Source organism: Synchiropus splendidus, chromosome 14 (assembly GCF_027744825.2).
Source record: "Synchiropus splendidus isolate RoL2022-P1 chromosome 14, RoL_Sspl_1.0, whole genome shotgun sequence".
NCBI classification, from domain to species: domain Eukaryota; kingdom Metazoa; phylum Chordata; class Actinopteri; order Syngnathiformes; family Callionymidae; genus Synchiropus; species Synchiropus splendidus.
The window spans coordinates 9,382,423-9,403,022 of NC_071347.1; the positions used below are offsets into that span (position 1 = coordinate 9,382,423).

Here is a 20,600-nt window from a genome sequence, read left to right on the forward strand (position 1 = left end):
TTTCCTCATTGTCACTTGTTGCATTTCACAGGTGGATGTTGTTAAACTAAAAACATAAGAAAATCACAGTTAATATAAAAAGAAAAATTGGTTGTGTAAAAAATAGAATTCATCTCAGGTCATCCATCTTACATCCATGTATATGCAGGTACTTACGATTGTTCTGCATTTGAGGGACGCCAGTGCTGATCTGGATTTATTGTCATCCAGCAGTCACGTGGTTGAATTGGTGAACTTAGCTGTTGCTGCCTTGGTAACACACCTACACTGGCTCTGAGCCACTGTCTGAAGTAAACAACCCGATTTGCTTGAAGCAACAATGCAATGAGAGATGCCTGTGTATTAGACCATCACTGTCTGCAAGTCAAATACTTGCATATTTATAGTCTTTTCTGCTCACCTGTTACATAGAAATCGTCATTCTTGTCTTAAACTATGAAGTCTGCTCTACTCCTCGCAGCCTCCTCTGTATCTCCACCCCAGTCTAGTTTAAATCTAGAAGCTCTTGCTGGCCTTCATGTGGCTTCCCCTGGTCGTCCTGCTGTAATTATGTGAGCCTCCTCCGTGGGTGTGGAGCTGTGCCCCGAAATACAGCCTCTGATTTATGGACCACAGTCCTTTTCTTAGATGTCTCAGTGCTGCCGGAGATGTGGCCCCTCCTGGGTGTACTCTGCTTTCTTACACTTGCCACACTCATGGGCCACATTAATGATAATAAGAAGGCAGTCGAGACCACCCACCTGACATGTTTGGGTTGGACGAGGAGGAGGAGCAGGATCAAGGACTTCAACGTTACCAGAGAGGACCATCATCCTTGTAGGATAGACCAGATGTCTGACAGTGAAGTTAGATGATGCTTTTATCTTATGACCTTACTAGTGAAGTTGCCAAAAATCCAGAGGCCATAAAGTTAGCCTTTAATAAATTAAAAATAGTGTGCTGGGGTAGCAGCTTGAAGAAGAAGGATGCTGCACACCTGGACAAACTGGTGAAGAAGGCAGGCTCTGTTGTTGGCACAGAGCTGCACAGCCTAACATCAGTGGCAGAGCGACGGACATTGAACAGGCTTCGGTCCATCATTGACAATCCTAGTCATCCTCTGCACAACACCATCTCCAGAAAGAGGAGCAGTTTCAGTGATAGACTGCTGTCATTGTCCTGCTCCACAGACAGACTGAGGAGATCGTTCCTCCCTCACCCTATTCGGCTCTTCAACATCTCTCGGGGAGGACGATAAAATGGACACGACACACTCACACCATGGACACACATGCGCTTTATTTCGCACGCACACACACACATTCACATGCTGGACTGTTGTTGTTTATTTGTTTATTTTATTTTTTCTTACCTTTATTTTTACTAGTGTTTTTACTAGCTCTTATGTTTCTGTCATGCTGCTGGAAAAGGGAATTTTTCTTTGGAGATTAATAAACTATTTATCTGTCTATCTATCTGTCTAATCTAAAATTGCCCATAGGAGACATTGAACTGTAGTTTAATGTCCATTGTTTCGCTGGCTCTTGCCTCATCATCATGTTGCAGGTCATTTTACATTGACTGTTATTTTACAGGTTTCAAACTGAAGTAGCAGCAGGTATTTGTCCCTGCTGATCCAGAGCACATAGTGTCACCAGTCAGGTGTCTGAAGCCTCTTATTAGTTGATACTGCTTCTTTGGAACCTGCACCCGCTTCAGTCCTGTTGTGGATCCGTATATGTTGTGTAGCTCAAGGAGAGAAAAATTAGAGTCAAATTCTATTACAATCTTCATGGGTGCCAGGGTCAACATGCACTGGAGGTCATATTGTTTTCGCTGTGTTTTCAGTTTCTTGTTTTAAGGGTTGGGAAATGTCTCGTATCACCCCCCACCTCAAATCAGTAAAAACACTTCCAATGAACTTCCTTCTGCTGTTCAGTAAAACCTTTTCACTTCTTCTTTTGAAAGAGAATCGGGAAGAAAACCGCACTCCGCAATTTACCACTAATAAAAATACGCTTAAAAAAACAATATTCGAGCTGAATTTCCCCATTGTGGGATGAAAAAAGAATCATTCAAAAATAATGTAAGTAAAGTTACACGACGACGTCACTGAGTTTGCGCGCGCTTGAGTGTTACTGCCATCTAGTGGAGAGAATACCAGTCCTACATCACAGAGGAGGAGACAACAAGTCATTCCACTGCACCTGACAACTAACATCGACACGAGCGCAGCTGTGGTCGCTGCTTTGTGGAGAAAAACAACTATTTCATCTGTGACTTTGCCCGTGTTTTTTAAATCCCTGTTTAGGAAGGGACAGATGTGAAGGTTGTGGCAGAAGGCAGCAACAGGTAGAGTCGCTTTCACATTCCTCAGCTTCTAGAAGGCGGTTGTTCCTCCACACTGGTGCGGAAGTATTGGCTGTTCTCTTCGAAACCATATCAGTGTTGTGCCCGGAGGGACTTTGGATCATAGCGTCTGGTCTTATATCCCTGCGGCATCTTTGTGAAGGAGCTCAGCATGACCGGCCACCGGAGACAGGTAGGAGCTGTTGTTCTCTTACATGTGAGGAGCCACTCGCCAAGTTTTTTTTTTGTGTGTCACAGCTAATATTATCATGTATTCAACTTGCATGAGTAGAACCATAAGTTAGAGGTTTAGTAAAGCTGGTATTCCCAGCGCTGCCACACCTTCCTGTGTGTACACTGGCGACATATTTGATCATGAATAGCGAGGCTTGGAATGTTAGTGACAATTGCAGTCAGGTTTCTGTTGTCACTGACCATCCGATGACTAATACTTGACACAAAATCTATTTTTACAGTAAATAAATACCCCTTGCTGTAAGTCACGTGAAAAGTAATGATGAATGTATTCTGTACATTGTCGCCACCTCTCTTCTATGTCCTCGATACAGCCCAGTATTGAGCTGCTGGAGTTCATTGGAGTGGTTAAAGAGAATGGGAATGATCAGACGTCGCTCCCTCCAGTGGTAAGAGCACGGCGTGGGAAAACAGTGGTTTTTGTTTTAACAAACTGGCCTCCATACAACAGCACACACCACTGTCGTACGACTACGTCCTGGTGGCGAAAACTATGGAGAAGCAGGACCGAGAGTCTTTCAAGAAGCAGACGGAATACATTCAAGAGTTGAAAAAGAAGAATTTGAAAGTAACAGTGAGTATATGGTGTCGCAAGGATTTATAAACAGGAATTTGTCCCAATTTAACCCCATTATGTTTTTCTTCAGAAACTCATAGAAGATGATTTAGTTTTCTATGGAATCCAAGCGCCAAAGGAAATATTTGAGAAGTACCGCTATCTGCTCAAGGTGTCTGACGCCTGCAACTGGAGCTCGGATCAGAACATTGTTCCACTGAGCACCAGGTAATATGTGGCACCCAGTGCTGTCAATGTAAAATCATCTATTTTTTAATGAAGAATAGAGGCCTGTGTATATCTCTCTCTTGTTAGAACCCTTCTCCACAGAGAGTAGTGGTCACACTGGTCCTTTTTTGTACAAATGATCTCCCCAAACCTTGTGGGAAAAAGATTACTAACATGGTGCATCAGACTAGACTTTTCTTACTTCAAATGAGGTTCCTGTGTGAAGCTAGTCCTAATCTAAACTGGGGTTTCATGAGTAAACTCTTGACTCAGCAGGGAGACATCTGAGGAGACATCTTGACCTCAGTTGGCTCCTATCATGGGGAGGAAACTTGTTGACAGTGCTTCTGTCACTAACCATAGTTGCACTCAGCTGTGTCTTCACCAGGACAGACTGAAGACACAGAGTCATCTGTCGAGCTCATATCCTTCCCCCTTACTTATGAAACAAGACTTTAGGCTTTAGGTACTTATGCTTCTTCACTTTAGGGAGGGAACTCATTGTAAACATTTTACTGACAGGGAACAATCCTCATCATGGACATGTCTCAGTTTCATCTGCCAAAAGCACAAAGGCGTACTCTGGCTGAATTCCCTCCCATTGCCTTAATAGAGAAAACAAGAACACAATAATCTCCACATTTGTTTTGATAAACAAGTGAGTTATTGATGGTTGCAAATTACTTACTGTAGGCTCTTAAAATCGCAGCAGATCTAAAAGCACATTAGCGCAGGATCCAGACAAGTAGCTGTTTTGAAGGACGGGGGTTAAACGATGGCTTGCTTCCATTATTTGATTTCTGAGAGGGAGTGGGTGGTGTTGATGGATTTGTTTGATGTTTAAGTCCTATAATATTCACTGTAGCAGTGAATACAGAGTCTGATGATGATGTAAGCCAGTGGGAGCATGTCAGAGATGAAAGAAACACTGAGACACAAGAGAAGACGTAGCTGCTGACACAACGTCCGTCTTGATTTCTGACCTTATATTTGGTTTGATGATTGTTTGTTGTGTTTTTATTCGTACTAATCTGTGTTTGCTGCAGGATAAGAATCGTCCACTTCATCTTGACTCACACCCCCATCCACACAGGAGGTGAGGGGCCGGTTTACTTACCTGACACTGTTTGTTTCTGTGATCTAACCATGTCATACTGTATCAATCTACACCCTTGTGACATCAAGGCAAGTGTTTTCACACATATTTGGCCTCATGTTATCTGGTTTCCCAAAGAATTTTCAAGACATAGAAAGTAGAATTTTAATTCTACTGCTTGCACAGTCTACTTTTGTATCATGAAGTGAAAAGGTTAATGCCCTTCTTCTGGTCAAGAAAATGAAATTGACTTCACTGCCAGGTGTAAACGCAAGAGCAGGTTTTTGACTGTGAGACTGGCGACCTGTCCATGGTGTATTACTGCCTCTTGGCCAATGGCCGCACTCCCTGAGTCCCTGAACAGGACTAAGCAGTGGTTGTATTCAACGCTGACCTTTTGAAGCTCTTAATGGCCGCATGACACGTTCTGGCAGTCAAGAATTGGCCCCACTGCCTTGAGTTTGACACACTTGGACGCTTCATGTTTGGCTCCAAAAGTAAAGCTTATTCTCATGCCAGGAGTTAAAGGGTTAAGTGTTCTACTCATTTCTGCCTCATCTTCCAGAGGGTCTGCGGGATCTCATGAAGACAAAGGTGTTTGAAGCCAGGTTCTGCCTACACGAGGTAAATTAATTCAGCTTATTGGTCCATAACTGTCGATGTTAGATAAATGTCTCAGTCTCTCTGAAGACTGAGTACGTGCAGCAAAAGAGAGTCTTAAATGGCAAGGTTTGGGCTTTCTTGGAACGTTTTATGGTCTCAGTGGCCCGCGGATATCTGACGATCCAGAGTTACTGTAGCCAATGTTGCCAAGGAAACAGTGTTTAGGGTTTTTTTGTCTTCAAGCCAAAACAAGATCCATGTATGATGAACACTGTTTTTTGAACTGATTTAGAAAAAATGTCTGCTCTGCAAAGAGCTCTGTCTTCTTCAACTTGCTTTTGCTCTGCAGTTCAAACACTGTCTATTTACAGTGTCTAGATGTCAGAATGAGTCATTGATAAGATGCCCACTGAGTCAGAGCCTTGTGTGGGACTCAATCGATTCATCACATTTGTCAAACTGTTCAAAAAATATACAATTATTTACTGTGTCTATTGTTTCACTTTTATTGAGTTCATAACTCTGAGACATTTAGACCAGCTTACGATGTATGACAGACTCCTTTCCTTGATTATCTTTTAAATCAATGTTAAGGTGCTGTTTATGATGTGGTTGAAAGGGATCAGAGTGATGAAGACGTCTTATTTTTGGGCTTTATTGACAATGTTTTCCCCCCAAACGTCTTATTTTTCTTTAATACTTACACATAATAACAACAACAACAACAACAATAATAATAATAATAATAAATAGGAATGTAATATACGGGCCAATGCCTGTATTTTGGTGGCCCGTTTAATGTCAGACTAAAACTATAACTAATGTCCTAATTTTACTGCCTTTTTTGTTGTCTTTTAGTCACCACCACCACTTCAGCAGTAAATATAGCATGTTCTTGTTTTAAGACTAAAATGTTCTTCTTTTCATTGGCCATTTTTCGTTTTCTTGTTCCTCGATACACTGAAGTAATACTGAAAATATATTTTGAAATAAATTGCCTTTTTATCTTGAACAACTAGTCCATAGTTGATTTATATTCATATAAAATGAAATATTTCAATAGGTTTCATGGCATATTTACACTTCTTAATATCCTTAGTTACATTTCATCTTTTTAGGTTCATTTTGTCCTTGTTACTTAAGTATATATTTTGGATATTTTTCCATCATGTTTTGTAGTCATCGCTGTCTTTCTTTAGATGATGACCATCACAACCGTTACAGTTTCTCATGTGCATAATCGCCCACCTCTGCCGTAGATCATGACCTCATCCATCAATGTGTGGTATTCCGCTGCAACTGTCAGTGACCAGAGAACAGTGGATAATCACAATCTATGAAATATCAAGGATGTTTCATTTTTCTGTGTTGCATTTTTATGCTTTCCTTGCTTCCATACAGAAACGGAAGCAACGCGAGCTGACGGAGATCTGGGCCCGATGGACAGCCTGTCTCCAGGGGCAACCCATAACTGCTATCAGGTTGAGACTGTGATCCAACGACCTTGTAATTTCTCTGCTTTTAAGCGTCTCAATCGCGGCTGCATTGTTGAGCTTCATGTCGATCCCCTGAGAGGTTCTGGTGTTCAGCAGCTGACTGTGTGACACAACCATTGTGTGCTGTAAATACTTAAAATGAGGCACTTGATGTGGCGACTAAGTGTCGTATTTACCTTCACAATGATGACGACCAAAGTACCTCACAATATCACAGAGGAATATCACAGAGAATTTTGGATGTCAGGTTCTCACTGTTTGCTTTAACTCTGTGTGTCAGGAACTATTTCGGGGAGAAAGTGGCTCTGTACTACCTTTGGCTGGGCTGGTACACGTACCTTCTAATTCCACCTGCTCTCATCGGTGTGGTTGTGTTCCTGTACGGCGTGGCATTCTTCAACCACTCCCCACTGATGTAAGACTCTTCCACTCCAATGGCCCACTGACCAGTTCATTGTGTAGCCCAACACCTGCTTCTTCCCTTATTGCAGAAAGGAGGTGTGTGACGTCGACACTGTCATGTGTCCGCTGTGTGATAATACCTGTAAAGTGTGGCAGCTCTCCGAAACCTGCACCTATGCAAAGGTACGTCTCCCTCTGCGTAGGTCACAGACATACCTGACCACGGCTTATGGCTTGTCCATAGGTCAGTCTGCTGTTCGACAACAATGGCACCGTGGTCTTTGCGATGGTCATGGCAATTTGGGGTGAGTTTGCTTCAACATGGATTTGTTTTTATTAAGTTTATTAAGGTTTCACTTTTCTTGAGCATCTTAGTGAACTGACCTGTCTAGTTTGTACCTCAGTAGGAAGCACACAGCTGGAGAACTTGAGGCAAATCCAGTCGTTTCAGAATATAGTAAAATATATCTATTCATTTCATATCTATCAGATATGTTCATCCTTGCTTCAGATCTGACTTTCCTCTGCAGTGCTGTCCCCGTGACAACAGCAGCAATTTGTTCCTGGACCACATCTGTCGCAGTTTATTAAAAAAGAAAACCATGGCAACAGCATTGGGGTTGCCTGGAACCAGGATTAAGGAAGAAATGATCAGTCTAAAATTTTGCTCCCCCCACATTCGCCTGATACAAGCGAGACTAATTTCATCGCCTGGAAGCGTTTTCTGGGCTGCTGAGTGCCAAGTTAAGGCCACATCACCGGGACCTTGCTTCTCTGGCTGGCAGCTTCATCTGAATCAGACCGTCCATCTGCGGAGATGCGGTGACTCGGCCAGCTTTGTTCACATGACGAGGCTCTGTTTGTGAGACGCATGGTGTAGGACACAAAATATATGGAGGCAGTCGAGGATGTGTGCTTCATTTCACAATGGTTTACAGCAGCACAGTGTTCTGGTGGGTTGCTCTGAAACTGTGTTCGCTCTGGGCGACACACCAGGAGCAAAGATATTAGGATGAGAAACTGAGGTGGAAGCTGTGAATTCTGTACTTAATAATTTACGTGTGTCTGGTCTTGTTGTCAGAGCTACTCTAATTCATATCATCATAACACTTTTCTGTTATTCTGTCATTGTCACCTGGGTCTGGGATCCATCCAATTTTAGCCAGTAAAATTCACTTTTATCGGTACTGTAATCCTCTTATGTGGCTTGACAAACAACAACTCCACCATACTTCCTGTACCAAATTACATGCTCTGATTCGTACATTATAACTGGTTCCAAACTCTATACCACTTTGTGAAAAATGAAATACATTTATGACATTTATGGTAATCTGAATCTTATTTTTCAATATTTACAACGCAAAATTATTGTTATGCATTATTTAGATATTATAAATTAATATTTTCCTTTTGTTAACAGCAACACTGTTTTTGGAATTCTGGAAAAGACACAGAGCGTCTTACGTGTGTGAATGGAAAGTGTCAGACTGGTGCGAGGAAGAGGTATATATTTTACATTTTTTACTACTGTGTTTTTATTATTATCTCTTCTGATCTACCGAAATGTAGATTCAACTAGTTTTGAAAGTTTATGTTAGAGGAACGCCGTAGCACTACTACCATCTGCTGTTCGTTTGAGTACATTACACTCAGAATATTAAATGCAAAATATACATCGTAAAATACGCTTAATGATTTTGGGTAAATAAAAAAAAAAAAAAATTTATATATATATATATATATATATATATATATATATATATATATATATATATATATATATATGTATATATATATATCAACGTTGATGCAATTGAATGGCTTGACAGAGGTCTGCGCTCTCTGAGTGCAGTGGTGACGAGGGAAGGCTTTTAATCCAAAGGTCAAACGTCACGTTCTTTATTTAACACAATACATGTTGTGAAATGCAAAGTGTTTCTATTGTAGTGCAGTCATGGATGGCAGCTGGAGTCCAAAACAGGAGACAGCGTTGCCTCTGAGAACATGAATTTTGTTTTTCAAACATGATTCTTGTTTTTAGGAGGAATTGATTTTGGAAATTGTGAACAACGTCAACTGTGAGCCCAAAGAGTACAAGCACTCGTACCTACGCAGCACCTTAGTGTTGATCTGTGTCACGTTCATGGTAGGTATGTTCATATTGATGTTTTGGATCTGTTAACTTTCGTTTAATTCTGTGTTTCCACAGATTTTGGTGATCATTGGTCTGACTCACGCGCTGGTGGTGTTCAGGGTGATAGCAGCCGTGCTGCTGGCGGAAGGATCCTGGGAGTTCCTCAGCACCAACTCCAACAGTGGAGCCATGATGCTGGGCGCGCTCCTGCATTACGTCATCATCACCGTCATGAAACGGGTACATAAGTACAAAAAAATGCAGCCAGTCCGGTCCAGTCCTGTGATTCATGCTGGTTTTGTATTCGCAGGTTAACAGAGTGGTGGCGATGAAGCTTTGTGAAATAGGTATGTGAGCTACACTTATGGCTCAATGGCAATCAAACATTTCATATGAATCACAATAAATTCATTCAATTAATTTTGTGGGTCATGAAGTGATAAAGTCCAGAATCAAAAGAGCATGAACAAGAGCTTTTTTTTTTACCTTTGTAGTTTGACTTTGATCTCTTAAGGGCCAATAAATGTAGTGAAAGGTCCGCATGTAGGCCCTTGTCACGCTACTATACGGTTAGATATACTGTGTATAGTCTGTATAAAGTAAGTTTAAACTTAGGGACAAACAATAGCAAATATGGAATATGGAATAAATCTTGACCCTGTTTACAAACTATGACTTTGCTAGCAGCGACAGGACTCTTTCTGAACTCACAGTTGTCTCACCCTGCTAAACATGAGCAGTCACATATCTTAAAGTTTAGTGTGGAAAAGAAGAGTTGTTTCCAGTTTTTCTCTGTCTATTTTTGAGTAACCCAGGTTGTCTGGGATGGATTTATTTGTTTACCAATCCTTTAAAAGACTTTTCTAGCATGAAAGCACTAAACTTTAACGTCCAGTAGGGGGCTCTAGAAGCTCTCTGGCCCTCAATTGGCTTGTGGACTGAGTTTAAAATCCATGAATTAACTCATATACAAGAGCAAACAAATACCTTTGAGAGAGATTTTTTCCTTGTCGATGAAGAGAAGGATATTTTTTGGTTTGTTTGTTTCAGAGAAAACAAGATCGTTTGCTGCCACAGAGAAAAGCTTCACTGTCAAGATGTTCACATTTCAATTCTTCACCTATTTCTCCTCCCTGTTCTACGTGGCCTTCTTCCTGGGCAGGTAAAATGACACTTGTTTACAGTGGGAACTTGACTGAACTGATAGAGTTGACGGTTTATTGTGTGTGTTTTCTACACCTCACCAGAATAAATGGACACCCTGGTGGGTACGTGCGAATAGCAGGGAAGTGGAGACTTGAAGAGGTGAGTCGCTGAGACGCCACACAATATGAATCCTTCATATGTCATCGTTGTTTCTCCTCATTTCAGTGTCATCCCAGCGGGTGCCTCACCGACTTGTTCATCCAGATGGCAATCATAATGATCCTCAAGCAAACCATCAGTAACGTCTTTGAATTCACCGGCCCGTGAGTATCCCTGCATCATGGCTTCTGAACGACTCCAAATGTGAGTGTCATGCTCTCGTGATGGCGTCAGCTGGCTCTCTCGCTGGATGAAGAGGAGGAAAAGCAGGAAGCTCCAGAGAAAATGTGCCCACTGCTACCTGAAGGACGACATGGAGAGCAAATACGACGTGGAACTGTGCGACAACTGCAAGATCAGAGACTGGCTCAACAACTACCGACTCAACAACGTGGACTCCTTCAGCCTGTTCAATGAGTTTCTGGAGATGGGTGTGTGTTCCCTGCTGTCCGACACAAACCGACTCATATGAATCGCTAATCCGTGTTGTTGTGTCCAGTGATCCAGTTCAGCTTCACCACCATATTTGTGGCTGCGTTCCCTCTCGCCCCGTTCTTGGCTCTCTTGAACAACGTGATTGAGATTCGCTTGGACGCCATTAAGATGGTCACACTGGAGCGCCGACTCGTCCCCAAGAAAACAAATGACATCGGTGGAGATCTTGCTCTTCAGAATACTCATTTTGAAATTCAGCTACTCAAAACAGTCTGTTTTCAGGTGTTTGGATTGATGTGTTGGAAGCCATTGGTGTTTTGGCTGTGATCGCCAACGGGCTGGTGATCGGCGTGTCCTCGGATTTCATCCCACGTTTGCTCTACCGTTACCGCTACGGTCCCTGCGCCAAAAATGCTACGACAGATATTGAGTGAGAACAAAAAAAATGAATCCTCTGGCCTTGGGTCAAACTTTGATGAAGCTGTTGCTCTTTGCAGCTGCATGGTGGGGTACATCAACAACACCCTGTCCATCGCCAGAATGGATGACCAGGCCATAAGGAACGAGTTCTCTGATGCCCAGATGGTTCTGCCCAGCGGCGTCAACGTGTCCTACTGCAGGTTTGTTCTTGTTGACAAGTGACGTGAATGACGTCTTAAACGTTTTGTCTTCTGGCCTGTGCTCCGTGACAGCTACAAGGACTACAGGGACAATGAGGACTACAGTCTGACGCCGCAGTTCTGGGTCATTCAGGCGGTGCGCTTTGGCTTTGTGATCTTGTTTGAGGTACGTGCATACAAACACTTCATATACTCATAAGATCAAAGCCTATCAAAACCAAAAATAGCGCTTGAGTCGATGTGAATCGTCTGCTTTATTATGGCTGTGAAAACAGCATTGCATTACCCATCATCACCACTGGATGTCAGTACTTCACTCTCAGAACTTGTGAAGCAAGTTGACCTCTGTCTGTCTGTCTATCTATCTATCTATCTATCTGTACAGACTGCCACCTACTGACTGGGGAAAGACGACAACCTCTAATTATTGTCAAAATGAAACTCTTTTCTTTTCCTGGAGTAAATGCCTGCACCAGTTGAGTGTGTGTGATTTGTGTGTGGTTTCAGCATGTGGTCGTCATATGCAAATTCATCGCTGCCTGGTTTGTGCCCAGTGCGCCGATGCAGGTGAAGAACGACAGACTCTTTGACAAACTCAACAGACTGAAAGAGGAACTCAGGTGCGCTGAAACAATTCCTGATTTCAACTCAATGTTTAAAATTGTGCTTGTTTAGTGATGGATTTAAGTTGTATATTTAGAGAAGTAGCCTTTTGTTGTCATGGCATTATTTGTTATACTGGATACAAATGTAAAAATAGAGCTGCTGTTGTTTCAACTCACCTTGCAGAAATGTCTTTTATCTTGAGTGAGATACAATGTATACTCAACAGACATGTAAATTTCAACGAGAGGCTTATTCACTTCTTGTTGACAGACGCAGAAACGCACATATGCCTGCACACTTATCCTTTGTGTGCACACTTTAAAGGTTCCTTTCGGCCTACGTAGCTGGGATTGGCTAGCCACGCCCCCGAAAGGGAACGACTGACAGAAAACAAATCAGTTTTCAAGTTTTGTGGTGCACATTGTGTTTGAGCTGGTAAATGTCGTGCTGCCACAGACTGACATACCTGGCCTGATTCAGTCCATGGAACTTGGTTTTCACATGTGACACTATAACTGCAACAGCATTTTTGAAATTCTTTTTTCTTCACGTTGATTTATTTGTGTCTCTGCGCAGGTCATTTGAAGCATGAAGATGGAAAGAGTTTGTGCCTGAAACTATCTCTGTGTTGAGCAAAACGACAAGCCATGCGATGGAGGAGATGGGATCAATATGTCAGTGTTGGATGGTGACCATGATGGACTTGAAGACACTTGCGTGCAGTTTACACTTACAGACTGTAATCCCAACAGACTGGTCAATTTCCTGGTCTGTTTCCTGAATGCACTGAAGCACAATGATGATGTGATGGTCCCTTGGATTTGTGTTCGGAATGATTCAAGGTCATTTATACTGCACATCCGGTACTGCTTGTGTTGCCTAATAACAAGTGCTGCTGCTGTTGTCTTTTTAATAGAAATGTTTTGCATCTGTATGTTTTATATTATTGAGTACAAATGCAGAGTTCAGTCTGTGAAGTGTCTTTTTGATTAAGCTTGTAATGAATCAACGTTACAATTCCGAGCTATTTTGTTCATGGTCTTATTTAAATTAAGCACTGCACTGATCAAACTTTGATCCTTGGCTTCTGCTTTCTAGACATGAGGTCAGTCTCTAGCGTCTAGGAGTCACATAAATGATGTGCTCTATCAATTGACACTGTTGTTTTCAAACAACTTAACACCATAAATAACTAGCAAGCCACCGTAACTGTGTGGTACTTTAGGTTTTATTAGTCAAATTGAGGATAGTTTTGAGGACTGAGGAAAAAGTGACAGATAGAATTTGTAGTTTCGACAGACAACCCTGAGCGAGGACAAAACTATTCCTATTATGTGCAAAATGCTTATGATATTTATTACTTTTCATTCATTTCATTTCATTTTAGTTTAAATTTGTAGTTTTAAAAGTCTCATGTATTCTGTCAACACAGTACTGGTAGCCTTTCACATTTAAAACATGCTAAACTTCAAATTACTTGTTCTAGTAAAAAAATAATTTTGTAAAAATACATTTTGGCTACGCAAAAATCTAGCAAAAATCAACAAGCTATTGAAGCCAAATAAATGTAATAGTCTGTGTGGGTCTGAGGAAAAATTAATAAATACATTTAGTGACCTTTAACATTATTTTCACATTAATATCGATCATTATTTTTCGATAGTTTTTGTATCACTTTGAATGGTTTACAAAAGGTTACAAGGTTACAAAACCATATACATACATCTAATCTGAATCTGATATTATGGCTGCAGGCTGACCCGGATCACGCTTGACCTGGTTGACCTGGGAAGGCCACAGGTTTCCTCTCATCACGCTTGAGGAGGTTTCTGTCGAGAGGGAAGTCCTCCCCCTTTCCTGACCAGACCTTGGATGTGTGGAGGGAAATTTTCTATTATCACTTAATAATACCTCAGCTGTGTTTGTGGCAAGCCATGAGGAATATTGTGATGGCTCCTGAAAAATAATTATTAAATATATATATATATATATATATATATATATATATATATATATATATATATATATATATATATATATATATATATATATATATATATATATATATATATATATATATACGTGAATGCACGTTTCATTTGTTCTAAAATATATTATTATATTATTTAAACTTGTTGTCTATATTATATTGCATGATGTTGAAAATACAACAACGTTAAGAGACTGACCTTATAATTCCGGTTTTACTTGTGCTACACACTGACCCCTCTCGAGTTTCACGTAATAACAAGAAGACGCCACGTGACGAGGCGGGGCCAATAGGAGAGTTTCAGGTGTTGCAGGTGCACTGTGTGAAACTACCATCGCCACCTTCGAAACAAAAAACCCTGCTGCTACTTTAACGAAGACGACATTTAAGTGCGTCGTCTGGAGGAAGACTCATGGCGGCGGTTTGGTTAGGTTTTATTTTGACTTTGGTCGGGTCGTTGGATCGTTCCGTCCTCGCAGAAGGTAGGAATTCAGAAAATGTGATTTATTTAAATGCGTTAAGGTTTATCTGAGGGCTTCACTCATAAACTGACTGTTATTTCGAGGATGTGAAGTGTTGTTTTGGCAATAAAATCTCTCATGGGTTTAGTATGTTCAGGGTCACCGTAGCTGCTGCCCTACATGTGGTTGCCTGGCAACAGCATTCGACCCGGACTTTACACCCGGATGTGTAATATTTTGTTTCACTTCACCCAGAAATCTTCTTCTTCGAAGGGTTAACCTGCTTTTCTTTGACCATAAGAAAGTGAATTCAAGAAATCTTCAAGGACAATGCTTCTCAACCCAAATCTTAATGATCAAAACAAACAGTTTTTCGACATTATTTCCCTGTTAAAACGACATACTATATTTCTAGGTAGTAAAAACTATATTAAAAGTAAAAATGGAATCATGGAGTGACTGTCGTTCCTCTGTGGAGACATTTTTGTTGTGACACATCAGACAAGTGGTTTTCAGGTCACTGTCTACTGTTGACAAAGTTTTGAACAAACTCACTCAACGTGGTTTTACAATACTGCTACTGCTACTGACTGCATTGAAGTTCATTTTATTTACAATTTATTTCTCTAAAAATGACTGTTAGTTTTACATATTTTATTTTGTACACAATTTAGCAGTTACATTTCCTGTATGAACGTATAATACAATGGACTTTAGTTTCCATGTGCTCCACATCTGCTTCGATGCTTCTGAACGCTCTGTCACTACATTACTTTTCTCCAAGATTCTTGGTCATTTGTATCTGTTGTTGCAGCACAGGGTTGTGTGGAAGCTGGGAGCGTCACGGAGCAGGTTCTGTTCTCAGGACAGCAGACTCCTCCGTTCAGACTGAACTGCCCGATGAAGTCTTCTGAGTCTGAGACACCAAAATGGTTTAAAAACTGTCTGCCGCTCGATAGCCAGCTGGGAAAAAGCTTCTTAGAGTTTCCCACCCTGAGACTGGAAGACAGCGGAAACTACACCTGCTCACTTCAGGGAAACACATCGACCGCACAGATCTGGGTAAAGGGTGAGTATTCGACTTTCATGTGACCTCGGCCGGGTGAGGATGCTCCACAAGCTAATGTGGGGGGTTGGTCCTGAACACCTGGGAAGAGTAATTGAGTTCTGGTCCATGAAAGCCCCTATTGTGTCGAGCTATTACAAATATGTGTCATCAAACAGAGTCCTTGTGCTCCAGACCGCCGGAATTTAAGCCTCAAGGAGATGTGACTAAGGTTTTTGGGAAGGTTGGATCCACTATCAACCTGAACTGCACAGCTCAACTCCCCTGGGACCCGAGTGAGAAACCATGTGACACGACGCTCAGCTGGAAAAAAGATGGGCTTCCTCTCAGTAACCTCACCTTGCTGGTGCAAAACACCTCCTCATGGTTAGTTAGAGAGAAATTCCATCTCGTCTGACTGCAGAGATCAAGTCGTCTTTCCTGATTCGCAGGTCTCCAACTGAAAGGCAGCTGGTGGTGAGCAGTCTGCTGGTGATCAGCCTCACAGATAGGAAGAACTTTGGTCTGTACAGCTGCAGTGTGAGAAGTATCAGCACCGACTTCAGCCTGCAGAGTGCGAGTAAGCTCCGCTAACTTCTGTGCGTTTTCGGGAAACTGGTCTTTTATTCCATTAGGTTTTCATTCGCTTTTATTTCCTGGTGTTTCAGTGCATCAAGGTAACATAAAAGGCATTGGAAACTGATAAAATCTGTCAGTTTTAGATGTGTAAAACTAAATAGTTATACAGGTACAATTATTATTACAAGGCGAAACTAAGATCTTCACATAGATTCCCATAAAAAGAGGTGAAAATGCTTAGTCCACTATATGACCAAATATATTCTGAGAAGATCTGGAAACGGTGGGAGCAGATTGTGAGCATGATCATTAAAATCATACAAAATAGAAAAGGTCACTAAGTCACTAAGTCACTAAGAGACACTAAGTCATGAGAGATTTGAAATTAAATACGTAAATATGAAATGATTTCTGCTTAGTTGGCTTCACACGAACCTCAAAAGGGCCAGATAAGACAAAGGTTCCGATGTGGGACGCTGTAGCGTTGTAGGCTAATGTGTATGAACAGAGGTGACATTCCAGAGTTACAACGTAACTTTTAATGCTGTTTCTTAACCCCTCTATTTAGCTGAATCATGACATCAGCCGATTCCAGAAAATCTATGTGTCAAAGTTTCCAACAGCACATTGACTGTACTCTACAGTCGTGGAAATAGATTTTGTATCTTGGCAGATAACAAAGTGTCCTCGTCGATGAATACTAGTCAACTTTACATAAAACCTTAAAAAGTACCAACATGCTGAGTAACTGTCTACGCTATTCACAAGCGGAAATATGTTCTATTCCACTGTGGAGCAAGATGAAAATCCTTCCAAATAATGAGTTTGTGTTTTATCTGGCCGGTGCTCTTTTTCTGACCGGGATGTATGGGCTGTTGACGCGGCGTCTAGACCTCAGTAAACTGAGTCTAACGTTTTTCTATCACTGCGTAATTGACTAATGGACACAGCACTGGCCACTGATCGCCATGGCAACTGACATTAAAGTTGTTGACAGAAGCTTTCCACAGCCTGCTGCTATTGATTTGTAAAGAGACACTCGTATTGTTTCGTGACTATATTTCAGGTTTAGTAACTAAATAGTGCGTGTCCTCAGGCAGCCCGAGCCACACGGCTGCAGTCACCGCTGCCTTCGTCCTCCTCCTCCTCCTCGGTGTGGCGGCGGTGGTGTACTCCAGGTGTCACCTCAACATCAAGCTCTGGTACCGCAACACTTATGGGGACTATGAACTGAACGGTGAGACCAGTGGCTGTGGCTGTGTGTGGGGAGCGAAGGGATGACAGGTTTGACTTGTGTCTCCAGACGGGAGGTTGTATGACGCCTACATCTCGTACGTCAACAACGACTACGACAGGAAGTTTGTCAATTTCATTCTCAAACCGCATCTGGAGAACAAAAATGGCTACAAGGTTCACCTCAATGAGAACGACATCCTCCCTGGCCGAGGTGAGATCCAACTTTTCAGTTCAGGTGAATCAGTGTTTGACCTGTGTGAGCGCAGAGCCGTCCGCCGAGCTGCTCATGAACATCAGTCGCTCTCGCCGTCTCATCGTGCTGCTCTCTCACGCGTACATGGAGCAGGACTGGTGCTCCAACAGCTTCCGGTGAGCACAGATCTCCTCACCTGAAGTGACTGTAAACCAACCTTGAATCATGGCACTGTGGTTTTAGGGAGGGTCTGCAGCATCTGCTGGAGCTGAGCCGACAACCTATACTCATCGTGTTGGAGGGGCAGAGCAAACGCATGAGACCTGAGGTCAAGCAGCAGCTCTCTGAGCATCAGCACCGACTCACCATCCTGACTTGGAAGCACAACTCAGTGGTGAGAGCCAAAATAAGCTCAAGGGTTTCTGCTGACATCTGAAGGCACATTTGCTCTTCTTTCTGTTGGAAACCCAGACTCCATCATCAGTCTTCTGGAAGGAGCTGGCCTTAGCCATGCCTCGCCGGGTGGTCTTTCACAGCCAGTCAGCCGGAGACCCTCAGACCATTCTGCAGGATGACAAGGACCCCATGCTCTCCCTCAACCCTGATTACCTGGACTGCCGTGCTGACACTGACCCGGCTGGAGATTTAGGTAACTAGACAAATCCCTGTTTGAAGTGTTTGGACTCCACAAGTTCAAACCTAACAGCCGCAGTTTGGACTCCTGTTAATGTTTAACCTCCTCATGATGAGCTTGCACATATTTTCTGCTCCAGTGCTTGTGCAATGCTCCCGGTAAGAGACAGCAAACAGATTTAAGGGCAAAGAGGTTTGTCAGTTTGTTCGCTCAGACTCTTCGGTTCTGGTTTGCTGAGCAGAGCTGGAATCGACAGAAGAGATAATGGCTCAAATAGTGGTTAGTCAGGCTGATCGTCTCATGCAGACGGGGTGGAGGGGCATGTTACACTCCGACAGGTCAGTAGCTGGAAGTGAGACCATGTTATAGCTCTGTTGAAAATGACATGAGGTCTGAGTGGACTGTTGTTTAAGGGGTACAGGCTTTAAGCTAGGAGGGCGTCTGGGCGCCTGCAGAACATGAGAAAATGGACGGCCGGTTTGCGACCGTAGCTTGGCCACCATGCTGGTGTATGGTGGCATCTGGCGGCCAAGCTACAGTCCAGAATTGGGCGTCCATTTTTTCATGTTTTGCAGACGCCCAGACGCCCTCCTAGCTCAAAGAAGGGGTATTACATAAGTTTGGAAAAGCGATTGACTCCTCATAATGGTTCTCATCCACACCCGGGCCGGGGTCTCTTTCAAACTGCTCTGAACCAGTTCGGAGGCCGTCCCACCAGATGTGCATGCACATTCACATATCACAGGGATTCAGCGCTTCCAGACAGCATCCTGGAAACTGCAGCTGGGGTTTCTAGCAACAGCTGGCAGAAGCCTCTTCATCAGCCTTAGTCAACAGGTCAGGAGCCACTCACTAGCTGTTTCCATAACTTATGTATCCCTCAACAGATGTTGACGCAATACAAATATGTCACTCAGTTGAGTACCTTTGAATATGAGATTAGCTGGGAATCAATAAGAAGGGAGGAGGTGGTGACGTTTGCACGGGTGTTGTTGCCGTGGCAGCGTGTGCCAGTCTGAGACACACATGACCACTGGGATGTAGAGCTTACAGGAGGAGACGCCAGGAATGAAAGCCACACTGACTGAAGTATGGAGGAGGAACGTCCTGAACCCGACCTGACCCGTGGCTCCACGGTACGTGGAGGTCTAGCCACGGAGGAGTGTCATGGCGTCAGACGTCCTGGAGCTGGTGGTGGCTGCCCTGTGACGTCTGGCGAAAGTCTGTTCCTTCCCAGTGGGCTCGCAATAAAATAACTAGTCTGTGTGTCCATGTGTTTGTGTTGGGAACTGACTGGTGTCCAACGAAAAGTTGATCATTTATTAAAAAAAGATTTTAAAGGGTGCTTAAAACTAGGGATGCTCCGATCAGGATTTCTGCTGCCGATCACTGATACCGATCACATGGATTGACAATGAATTTGCCATCAAAATGATGAGACCTTCTGTGTACATGAGGAGAAAAAAATGAACCATTAAATTTTTTAATATACTTCTTCAAGGAGGTAAAAAATAGAAAAAACTTGCAGAATGCAGACGCATCACAACCAGTGCTGGCTGTCACACGTGATCGGTTGGTGATTGGAAATGTCTGGTAGTGATCACCGATAACACTGATATCGGCCGATCATGATCGGTGACCGATCGATCGGAGCATCCCTACTGGAAACGTGTAAAGATAAATGAAACATAGAAAACAGGATATTATTAAGAGTTGTAAATCCATCCAGTACTTGTTGTAACGCTTTTCCTGGCTGTTTGCAGGGGTCCGCCACCCTGTGTATAAGGCCATGTCATGCAGAGCTCCAGTCCTTCCCGTGGATCCAAACACACACCATCGTCCCAAACCCTCGGACATTGATGTGTCAGATCTGGGATCTCGCAACTACGGAGCTCGCTCTGACTTCTACTGTCTGGTGACAGAAAACGATATTTGAACTCTAGATTGACCTTTTGAGTGCCAAGTGACTTTTTTTATTGTGAATAATAAACACTCTGTGACATTGTTATCACTTTCTGTGATGAAGCCCTCAGCAAGTCAATGTGTTCTCAGAATACAGAACGGCCGACTGTTACTGTCTTTCACACGGAGGCGTTTTACTTTGACTTTAACAATGCTTGATATGATATGAAAAAAAAAGTATTTATGACTCAACACATTTAACTGCCAGTTGTGTGTATCCGTCTCCAAAAGGGGGCGCAGGAGCCGTGAGTAAGCCAGTTTGTGTTCATTTGAATTTAGTTTTACCACCTGACCACGTCTCGTGAGGTTTGAATCCTGTGCTCACAGTTTGCTGCAGGTGTGTTCTCACGCCTGAATAAAACGGTTTGGTGCGTCTCGGGAGCTGTTTCTGATCTCTGCCCTCCTATGACTAGATATAGCCGGAGTGAGTGAG

At 42.7% G+C, this 20,600-nt stretch overlaps 2 protein-coding genes across 3 annotated transcripts; both read left to right on the forward strand.

Annotated features, from left to right (window-relative positions):
* Positions 1 to 2,157: 2,157 nt before the first annotated feature.
* LOC128770747 (anoctamin-9) lies at positions 2,158 to 13,904 on the forward strand. Of its 2 annotated transcripts, XR_008416539.1 has the most exons (25): positions 2,158 to 2,521; positions 2,898 to 2,972; positions 3,035 to 3,157; positions 3,231 to 3,367; positions 4,414 to 4,463; positions 5,029 to 5,087; positions 6,468 to 6,547; positions 6,843 to 6,977; positions 7,054 to 7,147; positions 7,209 to 7,269; positions 8,388 to 8,470; positions 9,009 to 9,113; positions 9,177 to 9,341; positions 9,412 to 9,448; positions 10,152 to 10,263; positions 10,349 to 10,406; positions 10,473 to 10,570; positions 10,641 to 10,837; positions 10,906 to 11,058; positions 11,124 to 11,271; positions 11,339 to 11,461; positions 11,534 to 11,627; positions 11,969 to 12,081; positions 12,644 to 12,909; positions 13,822 to 13,904. XR_008416539.1 is itself a non-coding variant. In XM_053885581.1 (24 exons), the coding sequence occupies exons 1-24, from the start codon at positions 2,501 to 2,503 to the stop codon at positions 12,657 to 12,659; spliced, it is 2,337 nt and encodes a 778-aa protein (XP_053741556.1). In that variant the 5' UTR covers positions 2,158 to 2,500; the 3' UTR covers positions 12,660 to 13,056. The 2 variants fall into 2 exon arrangements, 1 of the variants encoding a protein (XP_053741556.1); XM_053885581.1 differs by lacking the exon at positions 13,822 to 13,904 and having other exon boundaries at positions 12,644 to 13,056.
* Positions 13,905 to 14,360: 456 nt separating this feature from the next.
* sigirr (single immunoglobulin and toll-interleukin 1 receptor (TIR) domain) lies at positions 14,361 to 20,539 on the forward strand. The gene is made up of 10 exons (XM_053885585.1): positions 14,361 to 14,539; positions 15,333 to 15,587; positions 15,743 to 15,950; positions 16,016 to 16,143; positions 17,239 to 17,379; positions 17,446 to 17,589; positions 17,645 to 17,747; positions 17,815 to 17,965; positions 18,043 to 18,220; positions 19,969 to 20,539. Exons 1-10 carry the CDS (start codon positions 14,470 to 14,472, stop codon positions 20,139 to 20,141), a joined length of 1,551 nt encoding a protein of 516 aa, XP_053741560.1. The 5' UTR covers positions 14,361 to 14,469; the 3' UTR covers positions 20,142 to 20,539.
* Positions 20,540 to 20,600: the final 61 nt, after the last annotated feature.